Here is a 19,171-nt window from a genome sequence, read left to right on the forward strand (position 1 = left end):
AATGCCCTCCCCTACAACCTCCCTTTCTCTCCCACATCCCTTCTTTTTCTGTCATTCTCTTCCACTTCCTATTTCACTTCTCTGCTCTTCTTCCCTTCTCTTTTACTTTCTTAATAAATGTTGTCTCTGATTTTTTTTCTCCCTCTTCCTTATTCGCTCACCCCCTTCTCCCATACACCTCCTTGCCCTGTCTCTACTCTCTCTTCACTCGAACATCCCTCTCTCCCTCCTCTCTCACCCCCTCCTTCCTCTCACACCCCCTCCCTCTCCTTTCTGTCAGAACATGCCCTTCTTTCTCCCTCCATTCTCTCTCATACCCTTTTAGCTCCATTCTCTAAATCTCTATCGCCCCTCTCTCCCTCCTTTCTTTCTTACCCCCCTCTGCCTGGTTTCCATCACATCCCCACCTTCTCTATCAGTTTTCATAAACTCCTATTAAACATGGCACTGTACTTAAGTAACTTTGCTCCTACTTGGAATGGGATACTTGGGACAGACCCTTAAACTCTTTAAATAAGTCACTGTGCTCCTGCATGGGACTGACCCTTTAACCGTACAAACAAAACCATTACAAAAGTAGCAAATAAATAAGACACTTTTTATGGGGCGAATAATTAGATTTTTATTAGGATCATGGATTTTCTTCTTGCCTGCGCTATGCGCAGGTCCCAAAAGGTCCGAGAGATTTGGGGGCTGGGTTTTCCATCCTGTTATTCACACGCCAGTTTCCCATCAAAGCTGGAGAGAGCGATAGCGAAAGCTTGTACTGCGCACATAGGGTATTTATAATCCATGGTGAACGCATCATCAGCGACACGGCCAAACTGCATAATGATGTAATCAACTGCAAAATAGGACCACAGAGGTTAGAAATTCTCTAAAGGAGCCCTGGGATTTAGACGCCATCTAACCAACAAGAGAAAGTGCCACTGACCCTATAGCCTATAGTTATCCTATGTGTAAGACACTTTATCCCATCATAGGGAGTCGCTGACCCTACAAAGTTATAGGAACTCCCTTTGTAATCCGCATTGTTATAAGAAAAAGTGCTAATGGCCCTATAAACTTAAACCTCTTAGGTAAGCTGTGCTGTTATTCTAGTGCCACTGACCTTATAATGTTTTTGGTACCCACTGTGTGAGGTGTCCTGTTATCCCATAAAAGATCATGCCACTGACCTTATAAACCTATTTTAAAAAAAACCCCTGTTTAAAGCACCTTCTATCCTTTAAGATAAAGTACTACTGATCCTATAAACTAATAGCAACCCTCTGTGTGAGACGCCCTCTTATCCAATAAGAGAAGTGCCACTGTGAGGTACCCTGTTATCTTAAAAGACAAAATGCCACCTACTCTATACACCTGTAAGAACTCTGTGTGAGGCACCCTGTTATCCTATAAGAGAAAGTGCCACTGACCCTAAAAATGTATAGGAATCGCCCCTAGGTGAGGCACCCTCTCATCCTATAAGCGAAAGTGCTAGTGTCTCGTTAAACATATAGGAATCCCCTGTGAAAGATGCCCTGTTATCCATTAAGAGAAAACGTCACTAATCATATAAACCTATAGGAGTCCAGTACATAATACACCATCCAGTATCAGAGAAAATGCCACTGAACGTATTAACATATTAAAATAGGAATCCAGTGCCCTTTAATTCCCCTACACCCCAAAGTCCCCATAGAAATTCACTTTACTTCCCCTATAGCCCCAGTCCATACAGAAATCTCTGTTGCTTCCCCTATAGCCAAATCCATATAAAAATCCCATGACTCCCCCTATAGTCCTAGGTCTCCATAGACATCCTCTTTACTTCCCCTATATACCCAGTCCCTATAGAAATCTACTTTGGTCCCCCTATAGCTCTGACACCTCTAGGAATCCCATGTGTGCCCCTCATAACTCATATCACTAGTTCCCATAGAAACCCCCTTTACTCCCCTTATAGACCCAGTGGATATAGAAATCCCCTGTGCTTCTTTTTAGCCCCAGTCTCTACGTTAGTAGGGTGGTGGCAGTACTTGGGAGGGACTCTGTCTCTCCTCTGCCTACTACCTCCGTCCTTCCCCCAAACCCAATCGCCCCCTCCCCCTTTCATCTTGTAACTCTGGATAAACAGGTTTGAGATCCTAATCACTGACAGCTCCTGAAAACCCAATTCACACTCAGAAACTTACAGTATATAAGATGTGCCATATAGTGAACGACTTGTAACCCCTTCCTATCGTGTTTAACCTCTTTCTCACAGTATAAGATGTTTAATATGTTTTTCAGATTCAGCAGCAAATCCCACAGGTCCCAACCCCAAAACCCATAGAATGTTCCATATGCGCTGCTCTTGTTTGTGGCTCCTAAATGAAGTCAGGACGCTGCTGCTGAGCTATAGGGCACTTTATTCTGGGATTCCTATACCGTCCATATTTAAGAGGCCCCTTAGAAAATGATTGTGGATGTATCTCTGGGGTTGGAAACCCCTGGAGGGTTTGATGGTAAAGCTTGGGATTAGGGTAAATACAAGAGCATTTCTAGAGACTGGGGCTATAGGGACTTGGTCATTGTGAAATCATAAGCTTCATGCATGGGATTCCTATAGGTTAATAGGATCAATGGTTCCTCCCTCTGTGATTAGAGAGCTTCATTAATCATGGGATTCCTATAGAGTGCCGATGACCTATTAACTTTTAGGAATCACCAGCATAGGACACCTTCTTATCCCATCAGAAGCATCACTGACCATATTCATTTATGTGATAATAGTGTGTGAACAGGATTCCTATAACTTAATAGGGTCAGAGGTGCCTCGCTCTGATGGGATAAGAGGGCGTTGCACGCACAGATTTCGTTAAGGTAACAGGGTCAATGTCACCTTTTAGGAACCCCACGATTAATGATGCCCTTTTATCCCACGAGAGGGAGGTAACCTTGGATCTATTAACTTATAGGAACTCTGTTGACACCCTATTAAGACATACATTAACAGGTACAATGTCCCCCCCCCCCCCCTTCTGATGGATAAGAGGATGTCATGAACCATGGGATTCCTATAAGTTAATAGGGTCAGCGGCAACTTATAGGAATCCAGGGCCGTCAACATGGAGGGAGAGCCAGGACAAGTATCTCGGGCTTGGTGGGTGCAGGGGGCCCGGCGGGCGCCGCTAGTTGGGCTCGACACCCCATCTCCCCAGCTGCTGCCTGCCTCTTCCTACTCCGGGTCTCTCTCTCACGCCAGGCCTGATGGGTCCAGCTTCCAGCACACGACAGCGGGAAAGAGAGGGAAGAGGCAGACAGGGCAGAGCCGGGGCTCGGTGGGGGCAGCCAGAGGTAAGTGGGGGATAGTATTTGTTTTTGTGTGTGATAGTGATGTCTTTATTAGGTGGGGGTAGTGATGTACGTATTTTGGGGGGTAGTGGTGTTTGTATTTGGGGGAGTAGTTGTATTTTGTGTTTGGGGGGTAGTGTTGTTTTGTATTGGGTGGGGATAGTGGTGTTTTGCACTGGAGGTAGTGTTGTTTTGTATTGGGGGGGTAGTGTGTGTGTTTTGTGGGGGAGGGGGTAATTATTGTGGGGGGGTTTGTGGGCATTGTGTGGGGGGGGGGAAATTGTATGGGTAATGGGGGGAATTGTGTGTCTGTGTGTGTGGGGGAGGGGGAATGAGTGTGAGGAGGGGGGATTGAATGAGGGGCTAATTGAGTGATAGCGGAGGAGGAAAATGAGAGGAGAGAGGGGGTGTAAGTAGGTTTGCCAGGTGTTGATTATTTAACTGGATTGTCCTGTATTTGGACACTGTCCAGTAATCAAATAGAGGTAATACTGGACATGTATGTGTCCAGTATTCCTTCTCTGGACATAGTGACCTGACTGGCTTTGGGGGCCTTCCCTGAGCAGAGAGAGAGCATGGCTTTTGCTATGGACAGCTTCCTCCATTCAGCAGCCAATCAGGAGGAGGTGTCAGGAGCCTGGGGGTGATGCCAAAGAGAGGAGAAAACAGCATGTGGAGGTGAGAGGGGGTGTGTGTGTCTCTCGAGCGCGTCGCACCAATCACTATTGTGTCCAGTATTTTTGTTGAAGCCACCTGGCAACGCTACACTAACTGTAAATGAGGGAGGGAGAAAGAGAGAGAGGGGTGTGGGGGAGAGTGAGTGAGGAAGAGAAGGGGGAAGAGTGAGAGAGAGGGGGGAGAGAAATACAGGTGTGAAAGGGGGGGGGGGGGTCGCTAGGCCGCCAACATGGGGTGGGGGCCCAGTTGAAACTCTAATCCAGGGCCCCAGGAAATCTGTCGGCTGACATGTAGGAATCCCATGATTAATGACAACCCCCCCTCTTATCACAGAGGTGAAACTGACCCTATTAATGTATGTAAGAATAGAGCGTCAATCGGATTTATTTAACCTTACAGGGTCAGTGTTACCTTCCTCTGTCTATATAAGGGAATCTAATGGAACATGTGGATGAGATACCATCTTATCCCTTCACAGGGAAGCATGGATTACCCTATTAATTTATAAGAATCCCATCAATGGATTAATAGGGTCAGACTCACTCTGATGTGATGACGCCATCTTCAATTATGGGATTCCTATAAGTTAATAGGGTCAGCAGTGCCTCCCTTCTGATGTGATACGACGCATCATCAGTCATGGGATTCACATACAGTGCGGCGCGACACTATTAACTTCTGGGAACACGCGCTACGCGAGATGCGCAGCACTAGGGGCCCTGTAAGCGCCCGTGCTCGCCCCCTCCCTGCTACTTACGGTCATCTGAATGCACGATCTGGAAGTTCTTGACGGAGGGGTGTGTGACGCGCCCGTGGAAGTTCAGCACATAGGACTGTGTGTCATCGTTCCACACGGGACTCTTGTTGTGAAGTTCAATCAGATTCTCCATGTTCTTATTCTGCCATCGTGGGAGGATCCCATCATTGTCCTGAGGGGTGGGGACATATAGGGGAGAGGCGTTAGGGGTTTAACGAGACAACTGCACCCTCATCCCCAACCCCCCAATAATGGCGGGAGGAGGTTCCCTGAAAACTGACTTTCTCCTTGATCAATGTTCCCTAAATTGACGTCAATGTGTGATGAGCAAATGTCATTCAACATAGCCTGCCCACTCATTACATAATCACGCTCGCTCATTACATAACTCCTCCTATTTGTAGGAATATGCTGTAAACCACCAAATATCTGTGAGTTTGAGGAAGCTAAAACAGTTTTGCAAATGGAGAAGGTATCAAAACAAGGTCATGTTTGAATAATGGGTGATTTTAATTATCCAGACATAGACTGGGGCAATGAGATTAGCATTACAACAAAAGGAAACAGGTTTTTGGGGGTGCTTAAAGACAATTATATGACCCAAATTATTGAGGAACCAACCAGGATAGGGACTATACTGGATTTGGTAATATCAAACAATGTAGAAGTAATAGCAAATATTCAAGTCCTGGAACATTTGGGTAACAGTGATCATAACATGGTCTCATTTGAAATAAATTATCAAAAAACAGATTACTTGGGTTCAACAAAGACCTTAATCTTTAGAAAGGCAGATTTTAGTAAACTGAGGACTAATCTACAAGTAATACACTGGGATGATGGTTTTGCTGGGAAAATGTAGTAGATAAATGGGCAGTGTTTAAAACATTGTTAGAAAAGCACACTTATCAGTGTATACCCTTGGGTAATAAGTATAAAAGAAATAGGTAAAAACCAATGTGGCTAAATAAACAGGTAGGAGAGGAAATGGACAAGAAGAGGCAGGCGTTTAGATTCTTTAAGTCAGACGGGACGGATGCATCGTACCAGAATTATAAGGAATGTAACAAAAATTGCAAAAGGACAATCAAATTAGCAAGAGAGAAGAAACATAGGACTGTAAGAGATGTGTGCAAAGGTATATTTAATGGAGACCGATTAGGGTGAAATTAAATCCCGACTTTATTGCGCCTGTTCCTTTAACAAGGCAAAATATACAAAAAGAAACAAAATAAAGGCCTACTCCACTTTGGAGAATAACTAAACCTTTACTCCAGCCCTTTCTAACTGAGTGGCTACCTACGCTGGTTACCACCCCAAAACATATATATATATAAAAAAAAAAATATATACACACACACACACACACACACCAGTCCAACAAGAAAGTCTTTTATCTGTTTCTGTTGTTGTAGCTGTAGAAGAAGTTCATAGGCGGCTTGAAAAAATGTAAGTAAATAAGGCACCTGTCCCCGATGGTATACATCCAAGAGTTCTCAAGGAGTTAAGTTCAGTAATAGCCCAAACCATTACATTTAATATTCAAAACTCAATTTCCACAAGCTCAGTACCACAAGATTGGCGTTAAGCAGATGTGGTGCCTTTATTTAAAAAGGGAGCTAGATCACAACCAGGGAATTACAGACCTGTAAGCCTGATGTCAATAGTGGGGAAACTACTTGAATGTTTAATACGGGATAATATTCAGGAATACCTAATGGAAAACAAAATTATTAGTCAGCATGGATTTATGAAGGATAGATCATGCCAGACTAACCTTATTTGTTTCTTTGAGGAGGTTAGTAGGAATTTAGACTAAGGCAATGCAGTTGATGTGGTCTACTTAGATTTTGCAAAGGCTTTTGATACGGTTCCACACAAGAGGTTGGTGTACAAAATAAAGCAAATTGGACTCTGTAAAAATATATGCACTTGGATTGAAAACTAGTTGAAGGACAGACAACTGAGGGTTGTCATAAATGGAACTTTTTCAGGTTGGGTTAGGGTCGTGAGTGGAGCACCTCGGGGATTGGTACTGGGACCCCTGCTTTTTAATTTGTTTATTAATGACCTTGAGGTTGGCATTGAGCGCAAACTCTCCATCTTTGCTGATGACATTAAATTGTGTAAGGTAGTAGAATCAGGGCAGGATGTAATTTCACTCCAGAAGGACTTGGAGAGACTGGAAACTTGGACAGATAAATGACAGATGAGGTTTAATACAGATAAATGTAAGGTTATGCATTTGGGAAGCAAGAATAAACAGGCGACTTACAAATTAAATGGGGATAAATTGGGGGAATCCTTGATGGAGAAGGATTTAGGAGTGCTGGTAGACAGCAGGCTTAGCAATAGTGTCCAAAGTCATGCAGTAGCTGCAAAGTCAAACAAGATCTTATCTTGCATTAAACGGGCAATGTATGGAAGGGAAGTAAACATAATTATGCCCCTTTACAAAGCATTCGTAAGACCACACCTTGACTATGGAGTACAATTCTGGGCACCACTCCTTAGAAAAGACATTATGGAACTAGAGAGAGTGCAGAGAAGAGCCACCAAATTAATAAAGGGGATGGACAATCTAATTTATGAGGACAGGTTAGCTAATTAGATTTATTTACATTAGAAAATATGCGTCTAAGAGGGGATATGATAACTATATACAAATATATTCGGGGACAGTACAAGGAGCTTTCAAAAGAACTATTCATCCCAAGGGCAGTACAAAGGACTCGGGGTCATCCCTTAAGGTTGGAGGAAAAGAGATTTCACCAGCAACAAAGGAAATGGTTCTTTACAGTAAGGGCAGTTAAAATGTGGAATTTATTACCCATGGAGACTGTGATGGCAGATACAATAGATTTGTTCAAAAAAAGGTTGGACATCTTATTAGAAAGGAAAGGTATACAGGGATATACCAAATAGGTAAACATGGGAAGGATGTTGATCCAGGGAGTAATCTGATCGCCAATTCTGGAAGTCAGGAAGGAATTAATTTTTCCCCTTATGAGATATCATTGGATGATATGTCACTGGGGTTTTTTGTTTGCTTTCCTCTGGATCAATAAGTAAGTATAGATGTAGGATAAAGTATCTGTTGTCTAAATTTAGCATAGGTTGAACTTGATGGACGCATGTCTTTTTTCAACCTCATCTACTATGTAACTATGTAACTTTTCCTTATATACCTCAACCTACTGATTATATAGACATAGCGATATGATGGCAGTGAGACTGACTCTTTAACCCCTTAAACATGTCACTCTCATTAGGTCAGTTTGATCCTATGTGGCTATGTGGGTCTGACCCTTTTAACAAATAAGATTTGACCCATTAATGCTCATGTTAAGTGTTAATATTGTTAACTGTCCTCTCTCCCCCGGGGATGTGTCCCCCCTCAGCTCACATTCCGGGGACGGATTGCAACCCTCTCGCAGTCTTCGTCCATCCCCGAGATCAGAACAGTCATCTTCCGGGGCCCTTTAAATCCCAACACGTTAGTCTCCTGCAAGAAAAAGGAGGTGGGTGTCAACTGGAGTGCACTGCGGACCCCCAGATATATGGCTGCCATCTTTTAGTGTCGACTCACACCATCTGTGGTAGGGTGCGCTAGCCTAAATCCTTGTCCCAGTCCTCAAGGCCATACTACTAAGGTGGCCATGGTAACCAATGATGCAGGATATTGAGCACAAGTGTGGCCATCTTGGAAATGTTTAATATGTGTTATAAAGCAGGGTGGGCTGGGAGCATGTGGCAGGGACACACATATCAGCAAAGTGTGGGGGGACATAGAGAGATTTTAATATCGTATTAAGGCCTCAAAGCCTTTCTATTATTACCACTAAAGCAGTATCTTGAACAAAAGGAAATGTTTGACACGTTATAAACACGTCTGGAACACATGATCGTGTTTCCCCCTTTCCCCACACAGGTACACACACAGCCAGAGAGACTGTAAAATCAGTAGCCTGGGGCTAAAATCCTAACTATTATGGTTGCCACGGTGACCGTTATTGCAAAGGCGGCGACCATGTTGAAAATGTACGATATGTTATAAAACATGGCTGGAACACGTGCTTGTGATGGTGCCTTTTCTCTCCCCCTGTAACTTATTTCTGTCACTTACATACACAATGGCCGCCAGCTCCTGCCGTACATTAGACCAGTCAGAATTGGCTTTGTCAGGATTAGCACCATTATCAAATACGGTGAATTTTGTCCCCATCAGATTGGATCTGAAATAAAATGGAGAGCTATATAAGAGAGCTATAGATATACACATCTACACACATACTAGCATATCAGACCCGTCAACTCTCACTGAGTCTCACAGGTTTGGAGTCAGTATCACTTTTCCAGTAAAATGTACATTTGTGAGTCAGAACCCCCAAATCTAACTGATTTTGGTCTTTGGAGGTTGACATCTCTGACTATCTATCTATCTATCTATCTATCTATCTATCTATCTATCTATCTATCTATCTATCTATCTATCTATCTATCTATCTATCTATCTATCTACCTCTATATATAATATTATTTCAGAACATTTAGAGAACAATTGACACGAATTGCGTGATTTCCATCTTACGTCTTTTTGTGTCCATGTACTGTATCAAGGTGTTTGCTCCAAGTTTTGCTCTGTGTCAGCTTACATGTGTGGGGAGTGTTAGAAGTTTGTTTTCACAAATTGCTCCATTTTCTTCTTGCGTTTGTGTCAAATGTACAGTAAGAACGTATTTCTTACATTTGACGCAAATTGTTGTCCAGAAAAGTTTACACCACCTCAGACCTGGCAGGGATTTGTTTTTTTTACGCAAATGCAAGATGGAAAAGTGACACACAGAGATTCAGAGTTTGATACATCTAATTATATATTTTTCTGTCATGTAACTCCTCCCTTAACCCTCTTATGTTCGTTCCCCAAATCACAAGGTGACACAAATGGAACAAGACTTGGAGCATAAACCTTGATACATTGATGCAAAGAGACACAAGATGAAAATGATGTAATTTGCATCAAAATGTTGCTCCTGTCTACTTCGAGTTCTATTGCCTTTATCTATATTTTTTCCACAGTCAACACCTTTGTTGAACATATCCTTTTGGTCTTGCTGAGATTCATATGGAGGCCACTTTCTTACGTGCTTCAGCGAGTTCTCTGATTTATTGCTAAATGTCTTCTAGACTAATGCTAAAAATTAGGTTATCTGCAAATCATAGGTGACTCAAGGTTTCACTGTTAATTCGAATTCCGTTCCCTTCCCAATTCAACTTGAACAATTGTTAAAGTGTTGCTTTGCAACACTTTGGTGAAATGGTGTCTCCCTGTGCACTACCTTGCTGATCCTTATCTTTCTTGTACCATCATGTAATCTAATGTTAGAGGTGGCATTCTAATTATTTTTTCCTATAATGTTAATGTACGCTTAATAGTAATAATAATAATAATAATAATAATAATAAAAAGAATAATAACAATTGGTCTGTTGTGCACCGCCAAAGGGATTTTTTTGTGCGGACCGTGTCCTCTTGGCACGATCCATCAGCTCTTTTTGAACAGTATATCTATTTCCTTGGTAGCACACCGCATTAAATCACTATTTACAAATCAAACTTTTAGTTGGAGCGAGGTCCCTTCTATCTGTTCATTTTCATAATATATACCAATAAAAAATTTGCACACAACGGTGTATATAATTTTTGTTTTCAACATATCAATGGATTTTGGCATAGATATTACCCGACATGGCATGATGAAACATACACAGATACGGTTACTTATTGTCCTGGAACAGGATTATTAATTTCTGTTCCCCCACCCCTTGCAGCTCTGCCTGCTAGCTTTCTATATTTCAGTTGCATGCTTCTCTGCCCTGAAAACACACAGTGTCTGTGTAATTGATACATTTTGTAACATGTTCCTTCTCCACACAGCCTGTAGCTGGTTGCCCTAGCAACCTCCCAATTCTCCTAGCTGAGAATGGGTCAATCCACCCCCACTGTCTTTGGTGACAAGTTAGTTTAGTCCTGAGACTATTCCTGTTTCCCATGCACCCCTCACTTCCTTTCTATCCTAAGGCTGGGTGAGTACCTCTTATGTTATCTACTCACTGGCAAGGCCATTCCGTTTTTACCTTCCTCTAACTACAAAGGACCTTCACCCTAGAGAAGCACTCTCTCACCACACCATACCAGCTACAAGTGCCTTTATATGTCTGATGCTTTCCCAATAAAGTTAAGAAAATATAACAGGACTTGGTGTGCTTTCAAAAGAGGAAGAGTTATGCTATCTGGCCTCATTCACATACTACGTGTGACACTGGTTCCAGAATAGTAAAAACGGAGACCATGTGCTTTGGGGTCAGCACACAGAAGCTGCTACTTACACAGCCCATATGCCAGACAAGCTGCAGGACACAGCTTCCAGGGAAATCAGGTACTGCACAAGCAAGCAGCTTTACACAGCTTAAACAGAGCACAGCAAAAATAAACAGCAGTTTTAAACAGCAACTGTATAGAAGGCAGCAGCACTGCATACAGATACTGTAGTGCATCTCACACAGAACTTTCACTGCCCTATTCTGCCTGAGTCCTCCCGCTGCACGGCTACATGGTGAGGTAATAACATCACACCCACCCCTGCGCACGTCCCCACTGCTGAGGTCATCAAGGGCCACGCCACCGGACACAAGCCAGGACATGGGTCAGAAGCCACAGACACCTGTAAGTACAGCTACCGCTACGCTGACCGCTGCAGGACACCAACCATCTGAGATAGTCGTCCATTGCTGACGCATTTAAAAGACCGCACGCCACACACACTGGCTAAAGGCCTGTATACACCAGCAGCATGGCAGAACTCAGACCCTCACCAGACATCACGCAGGAGAGTGACCACTCAGACACTGAGACCGCTGCACAACTGCAACAGGCGCAGGAAGGCGCAAGACCTAAGCGGACAGTCACACTGACACAAAAGGCCAGCGAAAAATATGAGGCTGACATTGACGCGCACCGCGCCAAGTTAGAAAAGGCCTGGAAAAAAACTGCACTTGAAATATGCAATGTCGCTAGCATTGGCAATTATGTACAGCAGCTTGAGCAGGCAATAATTCAAATAAGGTCTAACCACTCGTGTTACCAAGAGCTGTCAGAGACATACATCACTTAGTTGACCAGAGCCAACACCGGCGAAAGCCTGCAAGAAAGAGACTTACAGAGTAACATTGACCTGACACGTGACAGCCGTGTGCGGACCGCTATCGCAGAAGCTGAGAGTAGGAGAAAGGACCTGGCACTGGAGACCGCAGCGCAGCGCTCCGGCACATCCAGGCACTCATCAAGGTCAGCAAAATCAGCGCAATCCAATGTCTCTAGCGCAAGCGCAAACGCCACCAAGGCGCGAGCCACCGCAGAGGCCGCACGCGCTAGGACCGAATATGGTAGAAAAGAGGCAGCCATAAGGGCAGAGAGAGCGCACATAGAAGAGGAGGAGCAGACAGCCGTAGCCAATGCAGCCGCCGCTGTCGCTACTGCCGCCGCCAATGCTGCCGCCGCTGCAGCCACTGCAACCGCCACTGCACGTAGGAAGGCCGTATTGGACGCGGATTTAGAAGCCCTAAGCAAGGAAGAGGACGCTGCCGCCGCTGCAGCCCAAGCCGAAATCTTAGAAGCAGCCATGAGACAGGACGGCCGGGAGAAACCGTACAGACGGATAGCCTCAGAAGATCCAACCCAATGCACTGAAGACTACGTGAGGAGCCTCTTCAGCGTAAACATCAGTGCGCCATCTCAACACGCTGAGGGCGACATCACAGATGCCGAGGACTTGCTCGGTCCATGTGGAGAAGATGATGTTCCTTCAAGGGTACACGCTACCTGGGATAGCCACAGCCGCAACAGTGATCAAAACACCAGCATGCATACGGATGCACTACAACAGGCTCACAATCCAGGTATGCCCACGCGGAGAAACACAGCTCCTCACACTAACCAGCAGTCACCACACGGCCACGCCAAGGAAGAGGCGACCGCAGGGCGCCTCCCGGCAACCATATAAGAACGCGACCAACACACCGATGCATCAGGCCTGACAGACATGGGCAAGTACATGATCCGGCGTGACATGGTGCAAATAGGACTTACCAACTTCGACGACCGTCCTGAGAATTACCGAATATGGAAGTTCACATTCAAGGGTGCTATCAAGAGTCTGGGCTTCTCCGCAAGGGAAGAACTCAGCCTACTAACCAAATGGCTGGGAAAAGAATCCGTAGAACATGCGAAGAGGCTCAGGGCAGCGAACGTGAACCACCCCCAAGTAGGTCTTGACTTAGTATGGGAAAGGATAGAGGAGTGCTGTGGTAACCCTGAAGCAGTCGAGGACGCACTCTTCAAGAGGGTCGACAACTTTCCCAGAATAACAGCCAAAGACTACTCGAAGTTACGACAACTTGGGGATCTGCTGCAGGAGCTGGAGTCTGCAAGAACAGACCAATCCCTAACAAGTCTCAACGTCCTAGACTCTGCTCGTGGAGTGAGATCCATCTTGGATAAGCTACGTTACAACCTCAAAGAAAGATGGACTTCACAAGGCTCCAATTACAAAAGGGAAAAGCAAGTCGCCTTCCCTCCCTTCTCATTCTTCTTGAGCTTCATTCGCGAAGCATCAAGAACAAGAAACGATCCTAGCTTCTACCTAGGCACATCAACTGCACCCAGCGCGAGCAGCTTAAAGAATGGAGGACCAGGGTGACAATGGGTGACAAGATACGGCAGCACCAGAACGCCTATCGCGGTCCACAGACCGTGTCTCCTGAAACATCTACACGTCCCAATCATTCTACCGTTCCAAGCAGGGAGACAGGGGACCCAAACAGGGAATGCCCCATACACAAGAAGCCACACCCACTTAATAAGTGCTTTGGGTTGAGGATGAAGTCCATAGAAGAACGAAATAATTTACATAGAGAGTTTGGAGTTTGCTTCAAGTGCTGCGCTTCCACAACCCACCGAGCCAAAAACTGTAAAGAAGCCATCAAATGTGCAGTGTGCAACAGTGACAAGCACATAACATCGCTACATCCAGAGGCGCTGACACTTCACAACAACTCAACAACCCTTCCTCCATGGCAAAGCATGGCAGGGAGGAAGGAAAGGAAGAGCCAACATCTGTCACGTCCCAGTATACCAAGGTCTGCGGAGAAGGATGTGACAAAAGGTCCTGCTCCAAAACATGCCTTGTCGCAGTACACCCCCAGGGACAACCTGAGAGGGCTATCAGGATGTACGCAATCATCGATGATCAAAGCAACAAATCATTGGCAAAGACGGAATTCTTCAGCTTGTTCAACGCACAAGACAATGCCTCACCCTACACACTCAGAACCTGCGCAGGACTAACTGAGACAACAGGGAGGAGAGCAGATGGCTACACCATATGTTCAGTGGACGACAGAGTAAAAATGGCTCTCCCTACACTCATAGAGTGTAATCACATGGTGGCAAACAGGAACGAGATTTCCACACCAGATGTGGCACGCCATCACCCACACCTCAGGGGAATAGCCGACCGCATCCCGCCGATAGAGCAAGGCGCCAAGATCTTGCTGCTGCTCGGAAGGGACATCCTGAGGGTGCACAAAGTACGCGAACAGTGTAACGGACCCCACAACGCCCCGTTTGCTCAAAGACTTGACTTAGGATGGGTGATAGTGGGCAACGTGTGCATTGGCAAAGGGCACAAACCAGACTATGTTGACGCCCGCAGAACAGTGGTAACGAAACCTGGACACACATCCCTCTCCAAACCATGTCTTGGCCATATCCAAGTGTCAGGAAGGCCTAGCGAGGAGAAGAGACAAGGTCATACCCCTGAGAACAACAAAAACGCCTTCGCATCAGGGGAATGTGACAATGGCCTAGGATGCTCAGTGGTCCAGACAACAAAGGATGATAAGTCGACTTCACTAAAGGAAGAAAACATCCTCCTGAAGGTGATTAACAAAGACACACAAAGGCATATCACCAAAATACATGGAAACGCTCTTGTGTCCGAAAAATGTACCGATGACCTAGGGTGCACAGCGTTCCAGACAACGAGGGACGATAACAAGCAGCACCATCGATGGAAGATAGAGAATTCCTGAGATTAATGGATTAGGAGCTCTTCAAAGATAGATCGGGCAGTTGGGTGGCCCCGCTACCATTCCGTTCACCTAGAAGACGCCTCCCAAACAACAGAGAATATGTCATCTCTAGGCTCACTTCGCTCCACCGCAATCTACAAAGGAAGCCGGAGACCAAGAATCACTTTGTGACCTTCATGCAGAAGATATTCCTTAGTGGTCACGCAGAGCCGGCGCCCCAACTGAAGGAAGGTGAAGAATGCTGTTACCTCCCATCATTTGGTGTCTAGCACCCCCTTGAATGTCTTGAATATTTTCCACTTTTGAATAATTTTTCTCACTGTAGAATGATGGACTTTAAATTGTTTGGAAATGGCCTTGTAACCCTTCCCAGATTGATGGGCAACAACAATTGCTTCTCTAAGATCATTGCTGATGTCTTTCCTCCTTGGCATTGTGTTAACACACACCTGAAGGCTCCAGACCAGCAAACTGCTAAAACTTTGGCTTTTATAGAGGTGGTCACACTTGCTGATGATCAATTAATCAATGGCATTTGATTTTCAGCACCTGTCTGCTACTTAGCATCTTAATTCCTATGGAAGCAGTAAGGGTGTACTTAGTTTTTCACAAATGGCTTCTTCATTTTGGCTTTATTTTTGTTAAATAAATCATGACACCGTGTAATATGTCATGTGTTGTTGTTCATCTGAGGTTGTATTTACCTAATTTTTAGACCTGCTAAGGAACAGATGATTGTTATTATGTCCTGATATGTAAAACCATAGAATTCAAAGAGGGTTTGCTTTCTTTTTCACACCACTGTATATGTGCAGAAAAAGGTGATAATTATATAGGGTTAATGCTTTTTCAAGTATATATACTAGTGAGAGAGATTATTTGTCTCGACTAAGGTGCTTATCCTCATCACACTGAGGCAAGGCTATACAATTACCCTAATTGTGTGCTGTGCTTAACTGAAACGGAATCTACTTTGAGAAACGTCTTTGTGTCAGACTCCCTTAAACATACTGTACTACACTATGGATGCTCTTTTTTTGTGGTGTGCTCTTCTGTTTTCTAGATCATTTTATATAAATGATGTATATCTGCATTAAGGTAGAGTTTCTGTTGAGGTTTTGGAGTAATCGGCAGCTTGCAGTGGCAATCACCGCATCTTATGACGTATGTATTGCATCACTGTGTCACATGACGATCACATGGTGTCACCTTGTCATATGACCCACACATGGATCACCTTTTCACATGACACGTGCATGGCATCACCCTGTCACATGACCATCATATGCCATCACTCTGTACATGTCCTTTGCATGACATGCCCCTGTTATGTGACCCCTCTATTGCGCTACTGTGGCACATGACCCCAACATTGGCATCACCATGTCACATGACTCTCGCTCTGACCTCAGCTTTCCGATGAAGTTTTCTCCTCCCCGGGACAGGTCTGTGGCATCGATGGAAATCAGGTAATTGGATGTTTTGCTTTTTTTCCGCTTCCTCCCGGCTAGTAGGAATACCTGAGGAATGAGGGGGACACGGTGACACAGGGACAGTGACACAAAGAGACGGGAGCTACAGCTCATGGAGTCTGTTCCTCCCACTACAGAGAGAGACAGACAGTAGGGACTTACGGCTCATGGAGTCTGTCCCTTGTCCCACAGAGTGAGAGTGACACAAATTAAAAGGGAGCTACTGTATGAGACACAGAGTTCTCCCTCCCACCACAGGGTGATGCTGACACAGACAGGGGGGATCTATGAGTCTGTCCATTCCCCAACAGGGTGAAACTGTGGCACCAACAAAAGAGAGTTATGGGACATGAAATTTGCCCTTCCCGCTGGTGGATGATACAGTGACATGGACAACAAAGATATACATGACATGGAGTCTTTCCCTCCCTCTGCAAGGTGACACAGTGACACAGACAGAATGATGCTATGGGACCTGAGGTCTGTCCTTCCAATCGCAGTGACAGTGACATAAACAGAGGGGCCATGAAATCTGTCTTACCCCTGGCAGGATAACACAGAGAGACAGACAGAAGAGACCTATGTGATATGAAGTTTGGCCCATTCACCCCAGGGTGACACAGTGAAAAACACAGAGGGAAGCTATGGGACAAGGAGCCTGTCCCTTCCCCCGCAGAGAAAATCAGTGACACAGACAGAAGGGTGATTTGGGATATATACAGTATATATCCCTTCCCTTGCAGGGTGACACAGAGCATTCCTCACCTTCTTGTCATTATCAAGGTGCACATAATATGTGGGGTACAACCCCCTGTCCATCCCCTTCTTGTCCCTCGTTACTTTGCATTTGATGGTCACCCCCTGCGGAGCCGGGCGCAGTACAAACTCCTCCAGGTTGTCAACTTCAATGATGGGTGAGGGCGGGCGCTCCTCCTTCTACATAAATAACACAAGATGTAGGGTGCCATTCAGAAACCAGAATTGAACGATCACATGTCACTCCAGCCAATCAGGAGCCAAAAGCTATGTCACTGCAGCTAATCAGAAGCCATGACCAGCCAACTTCAGCCTATCAGAAGCCAGAACAAACAAACCAACTCCAACCAATCTGGAGCCAGCACAAATTAACTCCGGCCAATCAGAAACCAGAACCAGTTCCAGACAATTAGGAGCCAGAGCCAATTACAGCTCATTCCAGCCAATCTGCAAGAACAAACCAGCTCTGCCAATCAGGAGCCAGAAGGTTGTTGAATGGGTAAGACATTGGTAGGCTACAGGGAGTTGTGGTAAATTAAGCACATTCTGTACATGGAACAGTGCTATTTAATATCTTTATTAGTGACATTACAAATGGTGTGAAGGGGACTCTGTCTTTTTGTAGATGACACAAAGATCTGCAATAGGGTTCGCACTCCATGGGAGTAAACAAAATGATTAATGATTTAGGTACATTAGGGGGATGGTCAGAAATATGAGAACTAAAATTCAGTGCCAGAAAGTGCAAAATAATGTACCTGGGTCACAAAAATCAAAAAGCAGAATACAGAATTAATGCACCATAATGTCAAATACTATAGGGAAAATTAACCTGAGAGTCATTATTTCAGCTGACTTAATTAAAAGTAGGCGAGCAATATAACACAGCAATGGGGAAAGCCAGTAGGATGCTAGGTTGCAGAGGGAGAGGCATTAGCAGCAGAAAGAGTGAGGTAGGAATGTCACTTGATAGATCATTGGTGAGACATCACTCAGAGTACTGTGTTCAATGTTGGAGACCATATCTCCAGAAGAACATAAATACATTGGAGATTGTGCAAAAAAGGGCTACTTAGATGGTACATGATCTAGACAGTATAAGAAATATCATGGAAGACTAAAGAACATTAATATGTACAGCTTAAAGGATAAAAGGAAGATGGGGGATATGATTGCAACTTTCAATTACATAAAGGGTTTCAAATTAGTAAAGAAGTGAAGCATATTTCGTTGAAAGAGAAGTGATACAACAAGAAGTCATGCTCTGAAGCTGGAGTGTGGCAGGAATGGGAGGAAGCACTTTTTCACAGAAATGGGGGGGGGGGGGGTATACGTGGAATAGGCTCCGTACTGAGTTGGTAAGGGCTAACACAATAAGGGAATTCAAACATGCTTGGGATAGACACAAGGCTATCTTACATATGAAAGAAATCCAAGGTTCAAATAGGGTCTAAGGTTTTACAGCAGACAGGAAAATGGCCAGACCTGGTGGGCCAAGAGGTTCTTATCTACCACCAAATTCTATGTTTAGAAAATACACAAATACATTCAGCCAATCAAGGACCAGAACCAATAAAACCAGTCACTTCAGCCAATCAAGAGCCAGAACAAACAAACTCCAACCAATCAGGAGCCAGAACCAATCACAAGTCACTCAAGCCATTCAGGAGCCAGAACCAACCAACTCCGACCAATCAAAAGCAATGAACCCTTCTCTTTATCCACCTACCTTCTTTGATTTCCTTCCTTTTTTCCCTTTCTTGTTTGTGTTCTTTACAGGCTCTGCCTCTCCCTCCGCCTTCTTCTCCTCCTTGTGAGATTTTAGGGCCTCTGTGGGAGGGCAGCGTGTTAAAGTGGTTAACTCTGCCCACTTCCCGTCAAAACTAGTCCCTATAATTTCTCAATGGTCCATATAGTCGCTCCTTATAACTCCTATTTCCTTATGTAAGGGCTTCCTATTGCTCCATGTAACTGCTCCCTTTAGCACCTCACATCTCATTGCCCCATATAACTACTACATAGAATTCCTCCTTTTGCCC

At 44.7% G+C, this 19,171-nt stretch overlaps 1 protein-coding gene across 8 annotated transcripts in view; it reads right to left on the minus strand.

Moving 5' to 3' along the window:
• Positions 1-583: 583 nt before the first annotated feature.
• Positions 584-19,171, minus strand: part of TULP1 (TUB like protein 1) — a 53,830-nt gene continuing 35,242 nt past the window's right edge. For all 8 annotated transcript variants that reach the window (XM_075614085.1, XM_075614089.1, XM_075614084.1 and 5 more), the window contains 7 exons: positions 18,862-18,962; positions 17,142-17,312; positions 16,312-16,424; positions 8,880-8,988; positions 8,160-8,258; positions 4,754-4,925; positions 584-844 (listed from right to left, as the gene is read on the minus strand). In XM_075614085.1, the coding sequence (XP_075470200.1) occupies positions 711-844; positions 4,754-4,925; positions 8,160-8,258; positions 8,880-8,988; positions 16,312-16,424; positions 17,142-17,312; positions 18,862-18,962 (899 nt within the window). In that variant the 3' untranslated portion in view covers positions 584-710. The remainder of the gene's footprint in view (positions 845-4,753; positions 4,926-8,159; positions 8,259-8,879; positions 8,989-16,311; positions 16,425-17,141; positions 17,313-18,861; positions 18,963-19,171) is intronic.

This window comes from Ascaphus truei, chromosome 9, assembly GCF_040206685.1.
Source record: "Ascaphus truei isolate aAscTru1 chromosome 9, aAscTru1.hap1, whole genome shotgun sequence".
In the NCBI taxonomy this organism is placed as follows: domain Eukaryota; kingdom Metazoa; phylum Chordata; class Amphibia; order Anura; family Ascaphidae; genus Ascaphus; species Ascaphus truei.